The 19,286-nt window shown below is 57.2% G+C and overlaps 1 protein-coding gene across 5 annotated transcripts; it reads left to right on the top strand.

Annotated features, from left to right (window-relative positions):
- The first annotated feature begins 1,320 nt into the window (after positions 1-1,320).
- PTGES3L (prostaglandin E synthase 3 like) lies at positions 1,321-19,100 on the top strand. 5 transcript variants are annotated; one of them, XM_037887028.2, is made up of 17 exons: positions 1,420-1,462; positions 4,682-4,795; positions 4,955-5,021; positions 5,715-5,813; positions 8,176-8,265; positions 9,699-9,752; positions 12,563-12,688; positions 13,140-13,299; positions 14,592-14,649; positions 15,044-15,200; positions 15,332-15,448; positions 16,069-16,199; positions 16,389-16,455; positions 16,712-16,803; positions 17,559-17,613; positions 18,190-18,284; positions 18,859-19,100. In XM_037887028.2, exons 1-17 carry the CDS (start codon positions 1,455-1,457, stop codon positions 18,992-18,994), a joined length of 1,626 nt encoding a protein of 541 aa, XP_037742956.1. In that variant the 5' UTR covers positions 1,420-1,454; the 3' UTR covers positions 18,995-19,100. The 5 variants fall into 5 exon arrangements, with proteins under 5 accessions (XP_043392813.1, XP_037742955.1, XP_037742956.1 ...); XM_043536877.1 differs by lacking the exons at positions 1,420-1,462; positions 4,682-4,795; positions 4,955-5,021; ... (1 more) ...; positions 8,176-8,265; positions 9,699-9,752 and adding exons at positions 12,149-12,196; positions 12,384-12,455; XM_037887026.2 differs by lacking the exons at positions 1,420-1,462; positions 4,682-4,795; positions 4,955-5,021; ... (1 more) ...; positions 8,176-8,265; positions 9,699-9,752 and adding an exon at positions 12,113-12,455.
- The last annotated feature ends 186 nt before the right edge of the window (positions 19,101-19,286 follow it).

Below are 19,286 nucleotides of genomic sequence, written 5' to 3'. Positions count from 1 at the left end.
AAGGTAGTTTGGGACAGCATAATATTGGGGGGCAGCAAACCGCCAGTGACTGTTTATCTGGGTGACGCTGGGCTAGCAGGGGATGGACACTGGCTAGTCCATCAAGGGCAGCACAAGCCCTAGTGCCACCTCTGGCCCCCATCCTTGGCATTAGGTTTCAGGATTAGAGGAACGTAGTCACTACATCCCCCTCTCCAGTCCAGCCTCCTGTGTCTGAGCCTTCAGAGGAAGCCACTACTCACAAAGCCCCAGAACCGTAATTCCCCTGCCCTCCAGGAGGAGACTGGTCTGGAGCTGGACTCTTTCCTCCTGTTACCTGCACTCTTGTTTATCTGGGTCATGTATCACAACTAGTCAGTGGCTTATGCCCTCAGTTCTCTCTCCAGGGTAAGTGAGCCAGGACCCACATGCTCCAGTCTAAGCCAAGGGGGAAAGGGGCTGGCACAGAGCACTGGGGCCACACCAGCGATCTGCATCTCTGGTGTTTGTTTTCCCACTATCAACTGTGCTTAACCCAGCTGCAGCAGTAGGCAACAGAGAGCACGGGGTGGGGGGCGGGGAAGGGGCTCCCAGGCCTTTCGGGGCTCCTCCTGTCCTAGTACCCTATACACAGGGCAGGGGTTAGCTATAGGCAATAGAGAGTGACCGCCAACCCCCACTTGGGTCACTGCCCCCCCCGCCTGGGACGGGACCCCCGGGACCCCACTCGGGTCACCCCATTTCACCTTGCCTGTGACCAGGTGGCTGCTCTCACCTCTGCACAAGAGAGGTTGCTCCCAGGTGCCGGGTTCTTGCACCCCTGACCTCATGGTGCTGGGATCAGCGCCCCTTGGCACACGCAGACTGGGCGTAATCATCCCCAGTGTTGTACGAATCCGGGTGGAGGGACCATGCTCCCTGCTGGCCTTGGCTCGGTGGGGAGGAGGCAGGAGGGGCTGTGGACCAGCTGTGATGGCAGCTCCAGCACCAATGGCTCCTACACACCCCCAAGCTGCCCCACGGGAGGGGGGGGTCACTTCTGGAACGTGCCCTTCTACAGCCCCTGTCATCCACAACCCCTCAGGATAGAGGCCACTATCCCCACGACAGAAGGGGAAACTGAGTCACGGCCTGGGGAAAGTGATTTGGCCAAGGTCAGAGCAAGCCAGTGGCACCGTCAAGAAAGGAACCCAGGAGTCCTAGCCCCAAGCCCTAGATACCCCCCTCCCGCAGCAGGACTAGAACCCAGGAGTCCTGACCCCTCCCGCCCCCATCTCAGCCTATGACAGCGCAGGGTGCCGCGGGGGGGCTCGGTGGCCCGGGCGGGGGGATCCCGGCCACAGCGGGGAGCCGGGTCCCGCGGGGTCGGGCCGGCGCAGCGTGTCCCTGACGGGCGCTGACAGCTGAAGCGGCCCGAGCTCCGCCCGCAGCCCAAAATAGCGGCGGCCGGCACCGCCTCCCGAGCCAGCCCGGCCATGGCGAGGTGAGTGTGGGGCGGGCGGCGGCCTGGACCCGCGGGGAACGCGACCCCCGGGACCCCACTCGGGCCACCCCAGCGACCGCCAGCCCCCACTTGGGTCACTGCCCCCCCCTTATGGGACGGGACCCCCTCGGGTCACCCCAGCGACCGCCAGCCCCCACTTGGCTCACTGCCCCCCCCGTCTGGGACGGGACCCCCGGGACCCCACTCGGGCCACCCCAGCGACCGCCAGCCCCCATTTGGGTCACTGCCCCCCCCCGTCTGGGACGGGACCCCCGGGACCCCACTCGGGCCACCCCAGCGACCGCCAGCCCCCACTTGGGTCACTGCCCCCCCCCCGTCTGGGACGGGACCCCCGGGACCCCACTCGGGCCACCCCAGCGACCGCCAGCCCCCACTTGGGTCACTGCCCCCCCCGTCTGGAACGCGACCCCCGGGACCCCACTCGGGCCACCCCATCGACCGCCAGCCCCCACTTGGGTCACTGCCCCCCCCGTCTGGGACGGGACCTCCTCGGGTCACCCCAGGGACCGCCAGCCCCCACATGGGTCACTGCCCCCCCCGTCTGGGACGGGACCCCTCGGTCACCCCAGCGACCGCCAGCCCCCACTTGGCTCACTGCCCCCCCCGTCTGGGACGGGACCCCCGGGGACCTCACTCGGGTCACCCCAGCGACCGTCAGCCCCCACTTGGGTCACTGCCCCCCCCTTCTGGGACGGGACCCCGGACCCCACTCGGGTCACCCCAGCGACCGCCAGCCCCCACTTGGCTCACTGCCCCCCCCCCTTATGGGACGGGACCCCCGGGACCCCACTCGGGTCACCCTAGCGACCGCCAGCCCCCACTTGGGTCACTGCCCCCCCCCCGTCTGGAACGCGACCCCCGGGACCCCACTCGGGTCACCCCAGCGACCGCCAGCCCCCACTTGGGTCACTGCCCCCCCCCCTTATGGGACGGGACCCCCGGGACCCCACTCGGGCCACCCCAGCGACCGCCAGCCCCCACTTGGGTCACTGCCCCCCCCATCTGGGACGGGACCCCCGGGACCCCACTCGGGTCACCCCAGCGACCGTCAGCCCCCACTTGGGTCACTGCCCCCCCCTTCTGGGACGGGACCCCGGACCCCACTTGGGTCACCCCAGCGACCACCAGCCCCCACTTGGCTCACTGCCCCCCCCCTTATGGGATGGGACCCCCGGGACCCCACTCGGGTCACCCCAGCGACCGCCAGCCCCCACTTGGGTCACTGCCCCCCCCTCCCGTCTGGGACGCGACCCGCGGGACCCCACTCGGGTCAACCGATCGACCGCCAGCCCCCACTTGGGTCACTGCCCCCCCCCTTATGGGACAGGACCCCCGGGACCCCACTCGGGTCACCCCAGCGACCGCCAGCCCCCACTTGGGTCACTGCCCCCCCCTCCCGTCTGGGACGCGACCCCCGGGACCCCACTCAGGTCAACCGATCGACCGCCAGCCCCCACTTGGGTCACTGGGACACTGACACCCTCAGCTGGGACTTTTCCTGTCTGACTGGAACCTGGAAAGTGTCCTGCATGTTGGAAACACTCCCGCTTATTCCAGCCCTAGGAACTCCTATGAGACATCCCAGCTGGCCCGGGGCCCCTCCTTGCCCCACCACACAGGGGGAGGGAAGGCTGTGTCACGCAGGGAACACACACAGCCCAGGCCAGGAGCCTCCCTGCCATGGGGGACAGGCTTGGGCTAGCAGGGCTTGGGTTAGTGCTCTCCAAATAGCTATGTAGACAACTCTTTAAGTTGGGGCTGGAGGAGCTCAGGCTCTGAAGCCTCCAGAGGGGGGTGAGCTTCAGAGCCCAAGCTGCAACCTCAAAGCCTGTCTACACAGCTATTTGGAGAGCACCCCCCAGGCTGGCTCGCCCAAGTCCATGGGCTGGCCGGGGAGGCTGGTTGCTGCAGCGTGTGCAGTCAGACCCTGGGTGGCCCGGGCCAGCGGAATGTAGAGGGCTCCACGGTGAATTCTGGGCCCTCCTTGGGCTGTCTTGTCTCCTGCCCTTGCCCTGCTGAGAAGCGGAGGCAAATGCCATGGAGAAATGGGAATTTGCTTACCTGAGCCTCAGCCCAGGCTGCTTACGGGCCTTGCAGCCTTCGGCTCTTGCAGATGGCAGCCGCCTATGGGGCAAAGAAGAGAGGTGACTATAAAGCAGGGGGCTGCTCAGGTGAATGAGACCACATGGCAGTAGGGCGACCCCCGGAATCTGTCCCCAGAAAAGCAAAGTCTCCCTAGGGGCTGGGCTTCACTGGCAGTTACAGACGCTGAATGAATTTGTTCTGAGTCGGTGCGAATCTCTGTTACCTGGTGGCAGCCAGCAGGGCCCAGTGAAATGTGGAGGGTTGCCCAGCAGTGCAGTCAGCATGCCCCGATTTATTTCAGACTCTGCTCACTACGTATTAAACAAAACCCTGCTCCCCGGGCCCCACAGCTCCTCTTTCCCCACGGCCCAGACCCCACGGTGCAGTGGCAGGGGCTCTCTGGGGCTCTGCCTGGCAGGCAGGGATGACTTTTCAGATCTAGTAACAGGGGGTAGCCATGTTAGTCTGTGTCCACAAAAACAACAAGGAGTCTGGTGGCACCTTAAGACTAGTCTTTAAGGGGCCACCAGATTCCTTGTTGTTTTCCAGATCTTGGTGTTTTCCTCAGACCTCGTGCCCAGCAGCGCTTGCCTGGGCACTCTCCAGGGCAAGGGCAGCGGCCTGGGGGGTTGGGACTGCACTCCCGTGAGCGATTGTGCTTAGTAAGGGCCGTCCCTTGGCTTCACACATGCAGACTGTACAATAGCTTCACTCTCAAAAGCACAAGCCTTGTGCCTCTGGGAGGTCCCTCTCGGAGCACATGGTGCTGCAGGATTCTCAGCACCTCCGTGACAGAGAGAGGCCAGTTCCCGGGACACTGTAAAGATAAAATGATGCTTTTTGGAAGTGTAACAACAAGTTTGATGAATCTGCAGCCAGCTTCTCGCCTGCCCCCTTTTCCTGGGTCTCGCCCGCTCCCTGTTCCTACATGCCAATCGTCTGGCCCGGATTGGTGTAACAAGGGCAGCTTACCGCTGCTCTGATAACTCCGCACAATGCCTTACACACAACCTGCTGCTGTGGGGTGCCGTGAGACGAAGGTGGTACAGAAATGCCAGCTCTAACTCTGCTCCCTGGGATTCATCCCTCCTGAACGGTCTCTTGTTTGCCAAGGCAACCCGCAAAAACGCTGTGGTACGACCGCCCGTGGTACGTCTTCCTGGAGTTCTGCGTGGAGGACAGCACGGACGTTAAAGTCGACATTGAAGACCACCGGGTGGCGTTCAGGTGAGTGTCCAGCCCCACTACAGGCCCTGGTAACCGGCACTCGATGGCACGGCCCTGAACCGGGAGCTGTGCAGGGCAGGGCCAGCAGGATCCTCTTGGAGATCGTCACAGAAGAGTTCCAAGCCCAGTTCTGAGCTAACTGACTTTGTGTTTTGGCAGCTGTAAAAATGCAGATGGTGTGGAGATGTACAACGAGATCAACCTCTATGCCAAGGTGAACTCCAAGGTAAGCAGCCGCCCCGTGCAGTGAGGCATGGATGAACCATGCTCGCGGAGCCCAACTCCTGCCGGCCTCAATGCTGCCAAAGGGACCGTGAGTTTATGACAACCCGTGGAACAGTTTGGGTGACAGGGGGAGTGATTTGCCTCCATGCTGGCCAAGGCCATCCTGGCCTACCACGTCATGTGATCTCATTGCTCAAACAAGAGCATGACCCCAGACACCCACCGTCCCCAGAGGTTGGGGGACCTGGCTGGACAGCCAACAAGGGATGCCATTAGGTGGCACCTCTTGGTGCTGCTATGCCATCAGCTTTACCCACCCCTTCCCATCAGCCCCCAGCAGTGCTTTGTTTTGGGTTGTGGCCATCGCGGCCTGCACCCAGGGGATTTTGCCCAGCTAAGTAAATCAGAGACACCCAGCAGGCCCAGCTGCATGGGGAAGATGGTTCAAGGCTGTCACAGGTATCCCCAGGAAAGCTCCCTCTTCCCCTGCATTCTCCTCTTATAGCCAGCTCTCCCATGCCCAGATTTGCACCTCAATTCCTGCAGGCTGAGTCTTGGTCTCCAGGGACTTTCCCATGTGTCTCAGAGCTTGGGAAGGGCTCCATTTTAATTCTGAGCATCTTGGCTTATTGAGAGGGAGAGAGGTGCCCAGAAGCCATGTCAGGCAAGGTGCCTTTGTTCTGTCCCTTGGCAGGACTCGCAGCAGAAGCGCTCTGACCGCTCCATCACCTGCTTCATAAGGAAGTGGAAGGAGAAGGTGGCATGGCCGCGCCTCACCAAGGAGAACATCAAGGTAAACCCAGGGCCTGAGCAGCCGGGGCCCCTTCCTTTGGAGTTGGTTTTTCCTCAGTGAAAAGCTGAGAGTTTCTCCCACCTGTGGGTGCCATGCTACGCAGTGTGAGCACTGCCAGGGGTTAGCACAGCACAGTCTGCTGCTATGCTCTGGCATTGCTGGTTTGGATTTTATGCCCTGTTTAGTGCTGGTGAAAGGTGCCAGGTAAGCAGCTCCCAGAGACTGAAATCCTCTGGCTATAGAGCAGGTACCACAGACACCAGCCTAGCACCACTCACTGCACCTGGCTCAGCCCTGATGGGTGAGACCCTGGGGGGGGCAGCTTGGACTCCTAAGCTCCTTGGGACAGAAACCTTCTCTCTGTTCTGTGGGTGCAACGCCCTGCACGGAAGGGCCCTGAACCATGAGCAGAGCTCCTAGGCACCACCACACGGTTTTACAAAAGGTAGATATGGGTTTACAAAAGGTAGATCGTGCCAAACCAACCTGATCTCCTTCTTTGAGAAAGTAACAGATTTTTTAGACAAAGGAAACGCAGTGGATCTAATTTACCTCGATTTCAGTAAGGCATTTGATACTGTGCCACATGGGGAATTATTAGTTAAATTGGAAAAGATGGGGCTCAATATGAAAATTGAAAGGTGGATAAGGAAATGGTTAACAGGGAGACTACAGCAGGTCCTACTGAAAGGTGAACTGTCAGGCTGGAGGGAGGTTACCAGTGGAGTTCCTCAGGGATCAGTTTTGGGACCAATCTTTTTATTACTGACCTCGGCACAAAAAGTGGGAGTGTGCTAATAAAGTTTGCGGATGATACAAAGCTGGGAGGTATTGCCAATTTAGAGAGAGACCGGGATATCATACAGGAAGATCTGGAGGACCCTGTAAACTGGAGTAATGGTAATAGGATGAAATTTAATAGTGAGACGTGTAAGGTCATGCATTTAGGGATTAATACCAAGGATTTTAGTTATAAGCTGGGGACGCATCAATTAGATGTAACGGAGGAGGAGGAGAAGGACCTTGGAGTATTGGTTGATCATAGAATGACTATGAGCCATCAATGTGACGTGGCCGTGAAAAAAGCTAATGCGGTCTTGGGATGCATCAGGTGAGGTATTTCCCGTAGAGATAAGGAGGTTTTAGTACCATTTTACAAGGCACTGGTGAGACCTCATCTGGAATATTGTGTGCAGTTCTGGTCTCCCATGTTTAAGAAGGATGAATTCAAACTGGAACAGGTACAGAGAAGGGCTACTAGGATGATCCGAGGAATGGAAAACCTGTCTTATGAAAGGAGACTCAAGGAGCTTGGATTGTTTAGCCTAACCAAAAGAAGGTTGAGGGGAGATATGATTGCTCTCTCTAAATATATCAGAGGGATAAATACCGGAGAGGGAGAGGAATTATTTAAGCTCAGTACCAATGTGGACACAAGAACAAATGGATATAAAATGGTCATTGGGAAGTTTAGACTTGAAATTAGACGAAGGTTTCTAACCATCAGAGGAGTGAAGTTCTGGAATAGCCTTCCAAGGGAAGCAGTGGGGGCAAAAGACCTATCTGGCTTTAAGATTAAACTTGATTAAGTTTATGGAGGAGATGGTATGATGGGATAACATGATTTTGGCAATTAATTGATCTTTAAATATTTATGGTAAATAGGCCCAATGGCCTGTGATGGGATGTTAGATGGGGTGGGATCTGAGTTACTACAGAGAATTCTTTCCTGGGTGTCTGGCTGGTGAATCTTGCCCATATGCTCAGGGTTTAGCTGATCGCCATATTTGGGGTCGGGAAGGAATTTTCTTCCAGGGCAGATTGGAAGAGGCCCTGGAGGTTTTTCGCCCTCCTCTGTAGCATGGGGCACGGGTCACTTGCTGGAGGATTCTCTGCTCCTTGAAATCTTTAAACCATGATTTGAGGACTTCAATAGCTCAGACATAGGTGAGAGGTTTTTCGCAGGAGTGGGTGGGTGAGGTTCTGTGGCCTGCGTTGTGCAGGAGGTCAGACTAGATGATCATAATGGTCCCTTCTGACCTTAATATCTATGAATTACATCACAATTCAGTTCATGACAACAGAGTCCCATGCTGCACTGCTGACAAGGGGCTGCTGACCAGCCATCAGCCGGTAGTGAGTGCTGGGCACTACTGATCTGGGCCAAATCTCCATAAGTGCCTCAAACTCAGGCTGGGGTGGAACCAGTACTCTAAAGGTGGAAGCCTCATAACTCCCTCCCTCCCCCCTCCTTGTCCATATCCCATCCCCAGCCTGTCCCCCCGCCCCCAAAGGCATCAGACTTGCTGCATTCGGTGCTGCGCTGCCCTGTTGTGATGCTGTTTCTCCTGCTTGCTCATAGCCAGTCTGGCTGTTTGTGGACTTTGATAACTGGCGAGACTGGGAAGGGGATGAGGAGGTGGAAAGGGCCATGGCTGAGCAGTACGCAGAGGTAAGTCTTAGGTTACTGCATTTATATTTGGGCCTGAGCAGTGGGATAGCGGCATCACAAGATCCCAAGCAGTGACCTGAGGCCCCATGCGGAGTATGCAGTACCCGCTGGGGGCGAGACCTTCTGGGCGCAGGTATTGTAGGGGGCCTTCCCCAGTTATGCCTGTTTCATGTTACTCAATGCCAAGTTCTTGGGTCAGGAGGAAAGTCTGAGCATTAGTATCAGTAAAGTGTCAATTATACAATACAGGCAAGTGCTCCTGCACTTTGTAAAACCTATTGTGAGACTCAATTAATGTGATTAAATGACTGTCCCTAAAACCAACATCTCCACCAGGCACTGCCTGGGTAATGTCCCAGCTTGCCTTAAAAATTCACTGTGGACTCCAGACTGAATGATTAGAGCAGCAGTTCTCAACCCACGGCCTAATTAGCACAATGCCGTGGCCCAGCTGTGTCCTAAAGGCCGCTTGCCCACCCAGTGGGGTCCAGGCTGCCCAGCACGGCAGGGGTCTGGGGCTGCTGGCTGGCCCCACTTTGTGGAGGGGTCTCTGGGCGGGAGGCGTTGGGCATAGGGGTCTGTGGGGGCACGCTGTGGTTCTCAACCTGCAGCCCAGGTAACACTGGGTAAGAGAAATTTCAGCTGTGGCTGTTGGTGTGTGGCTCAGTATCTCCACCAACTGGCTAGCAGCAGAAATGCACCATGGCTTTGCCCGAACTGGAGAGGTGAGGTATGGACAATAATAGCAGGACATGGATCTTAATTCACAGCCAGGGAGGAGTAAGAGCGATAGTGGGAGAACTATGGAGTAGAAGCCCTGCTATTTCTGTCTAGCTAGGTACTTATCTGGCCCCCATGAGTATCTGAGCACCTCCCAGTCAATGCATTTAGCCTCACAGCCCCCCTGAGAGACAGGGAAGCATCAACCCCACGGTACAGAAGGGGAACAGGCCCTGAGATAAGGGACTTGTCCAAGGTCACACAGGGAGTCTGACTGAGCCAGGGATTGAACCTCGGTCTTTTGCAACCCAATCCAGTGCCCCGTCCACCTGATCAACCATCCTACCCCATGATAGCAGGGGGTCTGTCTTACATAGAGCGCCATTATGGGAGCTGCTTTCAACAGGAGTGAGGAGGGTCCAAGATGGCCACTGCCACTGGGCTAAAATCCAGTGGAAACCTTGGGGTACAACCTGCAGCCAAAGTCACTTCCAGCCTAGCACCCACGCTGAGCAAGGTTTGGACAAACCAGCTGAGCCAAGCATTCACAGCACATGTGCTTCTCCCTCTCCCCGCTGTGGGTCTGTGTCACAAGGGGCAGCTGGGATCCCTGGGGGTGGAAGGCACTGCCTGGGAGCAGAAGGGACCCCAGCCCTGCCACCTTTGTCGTGGGTTCCTTTCTTTATTCTCATGACTGTCTGTTTCCCGTCCAGCTCCTGCAGAAGGTTACTGTTAAAGGCACACCCCCTGCAATGGACGACCTCGATGTAAGTACAGTTGGTCACTGCCTTGCTGAGACAGCAAGTTCTGGGTGGTTTTACAAATCCGGGCTCTTTGCCTCTGGCCCTCCATTTCATCCCAGTGCCCAAGCCTGGCTCCCAGCTGCTCCATCTCTGCCAGCCAATGTGGATCCTCGTCTCAGCATGGACTAAAACCAAACCTCTTCTAGGCCAACAGTTCTCTGAACTTCCACTATGCTAAGCGGCCCTGTGTTCTGGGTGTGGAGACCTGCTCTGTGTAACTGTGGGAACACCTCCCAGCATAACTGTCATTGCCCCGTTCATTGAAAAATACGTTTAGGAACACAGGAGGAGCAGGAAAGGAACCAGCAAGGAATCCCACCTCCAGCTACCCCGGGGTGCAGAGGAACAAATGGTACATCTAATTCAGTACCAAACCTGTACAACTAGAACAGATGACTGGCCTGTCTAGTGTGGTATCCAGCCTGTGCCAGTAGCCAATCCCTGATGCTGAAAACCCTCATTATGTTCCTGAGGTTCAGTGCAGCTCATCAAGGCTCATCAAGGCAGGGTTCCTTCCAGACCCTTCCAGACCCTGTGGCCATTAGCTTATGCCCAGCAGCATGTGGTCGAGGCTGGTTTTTCAGGGTTTCCTTCCACACTCTAGGCCCAACATATATTTCAGGGTCCTGGAAAAACTGGGAGTCTTGAGCATTTCTAACTTGCCTGGGTCCCAGGGTGTCTGGTACTATGGACTGTCCTTGTTTCACTCCATTCTATGGTCACATGTAGCATTAAGGGAAACACTCCGTGTCCTTTCTAGACTCACTGTCCAACTTTCCATCTCTTTTCCAGGATGACATTTGAAAGCACAGACCCTGGTGGTAAGAACTCCCCTGAAACACTATCTGGCTGCAGCTGGGCCTCCCTGGTACTTGATGGGAGATGTGCGTGCAGACCTGCTGACAGTGACCTGGATTAGTGCATATATCACCCCTCGCTGCACTGGCAAATGCCCTCTGGGATCTGAATGGACTTAGGGGGAGGCTGGCAGGGAAGAGAGCACTGCAAGCAGCCCGTATTCTCTGCCCTTCAAATTGTCTTCCTGGCTCGGGAGAGCTGGGTGCAGCGCTGGCATTCACTGGATCACCTGAGAGTGACAGAGCTGCCTGCCTTCCCACTATTCCCTGTACTACCTTGTCTCTCCTGTGGGCCTGACTGTCCCACTGAGTGACCTGTAGCTCACGAAAGCTTATGCTCAAATAAATTGGTTAGTCTCTAAGGTGCCACAAGTACTCCTTTTCTTACTGCTCTCATCCTGTCCCTTCTCTCCCCTTGAGGCCTAACTCCCTGCTCTGTCCCCACCCAGGGGCCCATTTTGCACACCAGGGCCGCACGGCGCATTTGCTGACTGCCCTGTTTTTCCCCACACAGACATGACAGCAGCTGCTGAGATGAAGCGAGTGGGGGAGGGAGGTCGCAGTGTAAGTGCCACTGTGGTTCAAACGCGCCAGGGACTCGCCTGCTTCAAACTTTGGCTCCAAATTGCACAATCATGGACCCTAGAGCTGGAAAAGCCCTGCCGGGCCCATTTTGCCCGCCCTTGAAGTCGGACCCAGCGTGGGACTGTTTCCTATTGTATCGGGCAGTCTCGTTTCAAACACGCTAAGCCCTGGAGCTGCCACCACTTCCATTAGGAGAACCGTTCAGTGGCAGTCAGGTTCCTGTGTCTCATTTCACCCCATTACTGCCACTTACACTGCCAAGAACCAGCCTGAGTCACTTCCCTCCCTCCCTGGCGCCGCCTCTGGCTCTGGGCTGATGGGGCTCAGATTTAGCTGCCGTCCCTGCTCGGGGCCTGCCCCTTGCTCCTCTTGTCCCGGGACCTTTCTCCGCTCGCCCGTCTCTCCCGGGCGTTTACCGGGGGGGGGGAAGCAAAGTGGAGAGAAGGCCTGTTAATAAAGGATAATCCTGCCAGGCCGGCTGCTGTTCCTGTGTCTGGGTTTGCCGGCCACGCTGGGGCCCGTCTCCAAGTGCCCGAGAGGCCACCCCGCCCAGGGCGCAGAGGGCACCGGGCGGCCCTCGCCTCTGGGGGCGGCTACGGGGCTGGCGCTGGCAGGGTCCAGGGGAGAAGCTGAGACACCGCTGCCCCCAGGGCAGCCCCCCAGGCCAGGCTGCTGCCCCAGCGAGGGGCAGGTTCAGCCCGCCCGGGGGGGGGGGGGGCGCTGGCAGACCCCCCCCCCCCAAACCCAGACCCATAGGACGGGCCGTGGGTCCTGGGGGACACGTGGGCCACAGGGTGAGACGTGGGGGACGCGGGACAAGTGGGGGTGAGCGCCAGGGGAAAGCAGGTGGGCCCTGCGGGGGAGACAGGCACATGGCGTCATCCCCTCGCGCCGTGTGTCCCCTCCCGCTCGCCGTCCCCATCCGCGTTCCCGGCCCTGTGTCCCCTCCCGCTCGCCGTCCCCATCCGCGTTCCCGGCCCTCTGTCCCCTCCCGCTCGCCGTCCCCATCCATCTTCGCCGGCCCTGTGTCCCCTCCCGCTCGCCGTCCCCTTCCGCGTTCCTGGCCCTGTGTCCCCTCCCGCTCGCCGTCCCCATCCGTCTTTGCCGGCCCTGTGTCCCCTCCCGCTCGCCGTCTCCGCCCGCAGCTCGCGTTCGCCGGTGGTCTGTCCCGGCGCCGGCTGCCGCGATGGTGTTCCAGTGCCAGAGGGACAGCTGGGCCCGGCAGGTGCGAGGGCCGCGGGGCGGGGCGGGGCGGGTGCGGGGAGGGGGGGACCGCGCGGTGCTGCGGGGCCCTTGCGCGAGGCTCCCACGCGTGACGCCCCCGATTTGCAGTTCGCCACCAGGGTCGCGTCGTGCCGCCCCGCGGAGCTGCCGGCCGAAGGCGGCGCGAAGGAGACGCTGCGGGGCTTCCACGTGGTGCTGGAGGACACGATTCTCTTCCCCGAGGGCGGGGGCCAGGTATGGGGGGGCGGAGCCAGGTATGGGGGGGGGCAGGGGCGAGGTACGGGGGCCAGGTATGGGGGGCAGGGGGTGGGGGGGGGCACGGGCTAGGTATGGGGGGCGGGGCCCAGGTATGGGGGGGGCGGGCTAGGTATGGGGGGCAGGGGGCGGGGGCGCAGGCCAGGTACGGGGGGGCAGGGGCGAGGTACGGGGGGTAGGGACCAGGTACAGGGGGGCACCGGCTAGGTATGCGGGCCAGGGGGCGCGGGCCAGGTATGGGGGGGTGGGGCCCAGGTACGGGGGGGCAGGGGGCGGGGACCAGCTACAGGGGGGCATGGGCTAGGTATGGGGGGCAGAGGGCGCGGGCCAGGTACAGAGGGGCAGGGCCCAGGTATGGGGGGTGGGGGTGGGGGCGGGGCCCAGGTACGGGGGCGCGGACCGGCGGCTGACCGAACGCTCCTCCCTGCAGCCCAGCGACCGGGGGCTCATCGCTGACATCCCCGTGCTCCACGTGTCGCGGCAGGGCCCGGCTGCCCTCCACTTCGTGCAGAGCCCGCTGGCGCCGGGCAGCGAGGTGCTGCTGACGGTGGACTGGGAGAGGAGGTTTGACCACATGCAGCAGCACTCAGGTGACCTGCCTTGGGCCCTGCCGGGCTGTCGGCACCTGGCCCGAAACGCTCCTAGGACCGGGGCGCTGCGTTTCCTGGGGTGCCAGCTTCATCCTGGCACAAAACCAAACACCGTTGCTCCGCCCCTTCTCCTAGGCCCCACCCCCGCTCACTCCATCCCCGCCCCACCCCCGCTGTTGCTTGCTCTCCCCCCCTCACTCACTTGGCTGGCTCAGGGGGTTGGGGTGCAGGAGGGGGCTCCAGGCTGGGATTGAGGGGTTTGGAGGGGGATCAGGGCTGGGGCAGGGGTGTGGGAGGAGGTCTGGGGTGCAGGCTCTGGGTGGCGCTTGCCTCAGGTGTCTCCTGGAAGCAGCGGCATGTCCCCCCTCTGGCTCCTACACAAAGGTGCAGCCAGGTGCTCTGCGTGCTTTCCCGTCCGCATGCGCCACCGCAGTTCCCAGCCCATGGGAGCTGTGAGGCCAGCGCTTGGGGCAGGGGCAGCGTGTGGAGCCCCCTGGCTGCCCCTACACATAGGAGCCGGAGTGAGGACGTGCTGTTGCTTCTTGGAGCCTCCGGGAGCCTGCCTTAGTTCCGCTGCGCCACTGACCGGATTTTTAATGGCCAGGTCAGGGGTGCTGACCAGAGCCGCCAGGATCCCTTCTTGGCTTGGCATTCCGCTCAAAAACTGGACATCTAGCAACCCTATGCGTTTCGTGGGTGCTGATTGCATTTCTATAAGCCAGGGAGGCCTGGGGGTGCGATAGACGCTTCCGGGGTTTCTTTGCCTCATTCAGGTGCAAAGTTACCGAACAGCTTACCGAAAAGGGAAGTATTATTAGAGCCTGTTAAAATAAGACCCTGTCATGGTGTTCAAAACTCTGCAGTGCTTTGTGTGTGTTTGTCGTGCCCTGCTGGGTGAGGACAAGACTTGCCCCTGAAGCAGTGTCATGTCACCCATGATCCCAGAATGGTTTTGCATACCGATGACTCCTTCTGTAGGTGATGTGGCTAGTGACCACTTAGTTCTCTATTAGGAGGGGCTGGTTTGCTGGTATTTCTGTGCTATTTGCTGGTATTTCTGGACCTCTTGAGAAGGTAGGTGCTATCCCTGCAGGTGCTGTCCTGGGTCGTAAACAAATGATTTTAGAAGACTTGGAGCAGAGATATGCTGTCTGATTTGAACTCCTCTCAACAGGCAGTCACATTCTTTGGTTCCCAGGGATGGCTGGGGGAGTAGGGGTGTGTGTGTGTGTGTGTGTAATAGTAAAAATGAACTAAAAACCTCATAGCCATTGCTTGCACTTCTTTTCCAGGGCAGCATCTCATCACTGCCCTTGCAGATCAGATGTTTGGATTCAATACAACTTCATGGTGAGCAGGAAAAGTGTTCCTTTTAACTCTGTCCTTAAAACTTGTTTGGCTTGTGCCCCAGTGCTGGGTCCTGAGGGATGAATGTTGATAAATGCACAGAGTGGGGCGTGCAGAGACATTCCACTCGGCTGCAGAGGGCCTGGGAGAAGTGACCGCACTGGAGAGAAGCTATGTGGAGCGTTGCTCTGCCTTTCTGTTCCCTTTGCTCAGAAACACAAACACACATCGAGTGAGAGAGAGAGAGAGAGAGAGAAAAAAAATGCAAGTGCTTTGCTCCAGTAACAGAATTCAAAGGTGCTTCTCCTGCACTATGCCCAGCGTTGCACAGAGGGACTTCTGAGCTTGTGTCCTCTGTTGTATTGGCAGGTGTGTCTGATGTTTGTGGTCCTTGCAGGGAGCTAGGCCATCAGCGCACTGTCATCGAGCTGGACACGCCCTCGGTGACAGCAGAACAGGTGGAGGCCCTAGAGAAGAATGTGAATGAGAAAATCCGGGCCCGTATTCCTGTGGTGGTGAGGGAGCATTCTGAGGACGACCCAGAGATTGAGATGGTGAGTAGCAATGGAGGATGCTGGCAAAATTCATTCCAGAGCCATGTGGGGCAGAGGGAGTATGCCACCCAGTCTCCTTTTAGTCCCAGGGACATGAGTTGCCATGCTCGCCCTTCTGGTTCTCTTCCCAGGTGAGAAGCCGCGGTTTGCCAGATGACCACACAGGGCCAGTGCGTATCGTAAGCATCGAGGGCATCGATGACAACATGTGCTGCGGGACTCACGTCTCCAACTTAAGTGACCTGCAGGTAAGGGCTGCGCTGCTTCAGCACCTTCAGTGCCCAGGCACCGGCCTGTAGATCAGCTGGTACAGTAGGAGTCCCTGGATCCGCAGGACTTACAGTCCCTCTGCAGACTGTCCCTGCTGGGCAGAGAACCTCAATCACAAGCCAGAGTGAGAGTGGAGGGCACAGCCCTGCACCCTGTGGTTACCATTGTCCACTCACTTCCCCTTACACCACTGCATTAGTGAGGGTTTGCCACCAGTGAAGAATCCCATGTTCTTCATGCAGAATTAGATGAAAATTTAATTCCAGAGCTGCCTCTGAGTTTCAATGTCCTTACAATCAGCTTGATAAGTCAAATGACCCTTCCCTTCCAGTTGGCATGCCTGGTGTGTTGTGGGGTGGGCCATTAGGGTATAGATGGCTGGTTGACACACCAGGTCCAGGTGCGTTAAACAGCATGGCACATGGCTAATGAAAGTGTCTCATCTATTTTTTGGCTATATCTGAAGGCTGATTTCAGTGGGTTTAATTCTGGTGATAGAGTCTTGACACTCACAATGACACATGGTCTAATGGGACCTTTAGCTGTGTGTAACACATCATTGAACCTCTCTCATCAGGGTGTTTGTTTCTTGTTTAAGGTTATTAAGCTCCTTGGCACAGAAAAGGGAAAAAAGAACAAAACCAACTTGGTCTTCCTGGCAGGAAATCGAGTACTGAAGTCTGTCGAGCGAAGTCACAGCATCGAGAAAGCATTAACCTTGCTGCTCAAGTAATGTCCTTTCCCGGTTTCCCCTAGCCTTGCTTTTCCTTCTCGCACAGAGAGAGGAACACCATGTGACCCTAAAGAGGGCATTTCTAGCCCCTATTTCTGGTGGTGTGTTGTCTGCTGCAGCTTCATTGGTGGAGCCCTCTCTGTCCAGTGCCTTGATAGCCAGAACTCTGTCTTGTTTTTTTCCAGAAATGGGGCAGAGGAGCACGTGGAAGCTGTGAAAAGGCTGCAGAATTCTGTGAAGCTGCTTCAGAAGGTACGTGGCCCAGCACCTGCCCCTGCGGTCACTCTGTCAAGGGTCCGAGCTTTGGTAACAGCAACAGCATTCTGAATAATCTTCTTTAATAAGAATTAAGTTTTAGAATCTCCCTTGTGTTGACCCTGGAGGCTGTGAAAATTGTCACTCCACCTGTCTCAGGAAACTCCATCCCTTACTCGACTCCACTCCATCCCATCCCCGTGTTCTCGTGCTGACTCCTGGGTCTGCAGCATGGGGTTTGCTTTCCTTGCAGAACAACTTGAACTTGCTTAGAGACCTCGCTGTTTTGACAGCGCAGAACTTCAAAAGCAATCCAGGCCGAGGCCGAGTGTTTGTGTTGCACAGGTAAGGCACAGATCTGGGGAAGGGGGCTCGGGTGCTGCAGCGTCTTACTCGCAGTGTCCAAGGCCAGAAGGGAGCATTGTGATCATGTCGTCTGAATTCCTGTATAACACAAGCCAACAATGTCCCATGGCAGCTGCATCCCTCTGCTGTGCATTCAGGGCTGTTTATATTATATTCAGAGGTCCATTAAACCCAGCTATTCTTTAAGGGAGAACATAAACTAAGGAAATGGAATATTAAACCAGCTGCCTGGGCCTGCTGGAAGGGCTCATAATTAAAGTCTAACATGGTTGTATTTCGGCTGTTGAACTCTGCTGGTTTTGGAGCCAAGCAGTAAATTTGTCTGTTTATCCCTCCCCGCTGGTGGTATTGTCAAAAAAAAAACTGAGGAGTTCCGTTGGTTACAGAGTAAACACTTCAATAATTCATCATTTGTGGGTGGGAAACATAGAATTTTTCCATATAAATTGCTAATTGCTGTCCCAGTGATGAGAGGCCACAGCCCTGACCCTTGGCACAAAGTACGCTCACACAAGGTCTGGCTTCCAGTTCCCTGACAGGGTTTGATAAGAAGCTGGTGGGAAATTTGACTCTAAAAATCAAACCACAAGCCAAGCCAGGGCAATGCCTGGTCTGTGTGGGGTGGTTGGTTTCTGGTTCTGTCATAGAGTTTAGGCCAGAAAGCCTCCAGCACCAGAGATGTGTCTGGATTCTCTAGGCCGGGGCATCTCTAAAATGCTTTTTATCCTTTACAGGAAAGACGGTGACTCTGAGTTCATGAATATCATCGCCAACGAGATCGGGACAGAGGTGAGCGCTCTCTGGCTTGTCCTCGCCGCTGCTGGCACTTTGGCCTCTAAGGCCTACGTAGCCTCTCCCCACCCTTTACCAGCCCTCACAACACACTGACGTGAAAACAAAGGCCTCATTATCCCCAGGATGTTACAGCCCAAACTGTCACCCACATCAATGCACCCCAGCTGTGATCTGGAGGGGTCCCGCCTGTCCCTGGGAGATGGGAGCTCATTTCCATGGCTCTCCAGCTGTGCCCTTCTGTTGATCAATAGGCCAGTTAGAGCCAAACATGGCAATGGTCATTGTGCTCCGGACACCAGTCTCCCCCCAGCTCATTTAACACAGGGGTCACCAAACACTAGTCACTGCCACCCAGGACCACATGGGGCTCGTGACCTGGAGTAAAAGGCTCAGTTGCCCATTTCCAACCCCCCACCAAGGTAGTTAGTGCCCCAAACAGTCTCCCCTCCAGTAACCAGTTCACAGCAAAGAGAAGGGGTGTTCTTACTCACGCATGGGACTCCCAAGTCTCACTGCTCAAAGAGGGGAGATGCAGAGATGTTCTGCGGCAGGATCCATCTCTCTTCACAGGACACCCTGCTCTTCCTGACTGTGGGAGATGAGAAGGCAGCTGGGCTCTTCCTCCTGGCTGGGCCCAGTGAAGTGGTTGAAAAATTAGGCCCCAGGTAAACTGTTCTGTGACCACCTGTAGTCTGGCAACCCTCCTGACCAGCCTGGGGAACCATCAGTGCTGTCAAGTCAGCCTCCAGCCCTAGTTATTGTCCAAACACCCAGCCAACTCATAAAAGGAAAATAAAACTTCTAGCTGGAGATTTCTACCCAGCCAGAGCATCACACCTGGAGTGTTCCTTCTCCAGGGACTTACTGCCACTTCTTCTGCAGTCTGTCAGTCCCCTGCTTCCTGCAGCTCTTTATAGCCAACACCTGTCCTCCCCTTCTCAGCTGGGTCTGATTAGCCAGCTGGCCTGCCTGGCACCATGCCTTTGGTCCTTAAAGGAGCAGGCCACCCTGATATACACCTGCTACACTACAATTATTATTAATGAAGAGAAATTAAGTTCTGGCTGCTTTAATCAGAGAATTGATTTTCACTGGCATCTGGCTCAATATCTGAGGCAGGGCCAGTGCGTTAGCAGACGGGCCATTTCCCTCCCCTGCCTCCAGGCACACCCAGTTTGGGACTGTGTGAAAGAGCACACCCAGCCCTCCTGCTTTCAGCGTGTGCATCTGTCTCTTTAGAGTGGCGCAACTGCTGGAAGGCAAAGGAGCTGGGAAACGGGACCGCTTCCAAGGCAAGGCAACCAGAATGAGCAGGCGAGCAGAGGTGCAGGCCCTGCTCCAGGACTTCATTGGCCACCAGAGCCTGGAGGAGTAAGGACCAGCCCTTGCCAGAGGATTCCCCCCATCTGCTGTTCATTGACCTGGGACGACAGGGTCACTTGCTGACTCCCTCTAGACCAATAAAAGTTATGTTATGAGAATGATGTGTGTGCGTGCACAGCCCTGACAACCAAGCTGCCTGGGCTCTGGCCTCAGACCAGGCCTGTGGCTCCGGGGTATGCCAGGGTATGTGTGTGGGGCGTTTGGGTGGGGAGAGGAGCAGGGAGTGTTAGGTGTATTTGGGCAGGGGGCTGACTCCCTCTGTTTCTCACTGGCCTGGCTATGAT

The sequence above is a fragment of the Chelonia mydas genome, chromosome 27 (assembly GCF_015237465.2).
Source record: "Chelonia mydas isolate rCheMyd1 chromosome 27, rCheMyd1.pri.v2, whole genome shotgun sequence".
NCBI classification, from domain to species: Eukaryota; Metazoa; Chordata; order Testudines; family Cheloniidae; genus Chelonia; species Chelonia mydas.
This window is presented reverse-complemented; position numbering and strand designations above follow the sequence as displayed.

What these genes read in the sequence shown, in the direction of transcription:
- PTGES3L (XM_037887028.2), top strand. An exon ending in TCACCAAGGAGAACATCAAG is followed by an intron (nt 5,814 to 8,175) that starts GTAAACCCAGGG and finishes GCTTGCTCATAG; the next exon opens with CCAGTCTGGCTGTTTGTGGA. An exon ending in CCAACGAGATCGGGACAGAG is followed by an intron (nt 17,614 to 18,189) that starts GTGAGCGCTCTC and finishes CTCTCTTCACAG; the next exon opens with GACACCCTGCTCTTCCTGAC.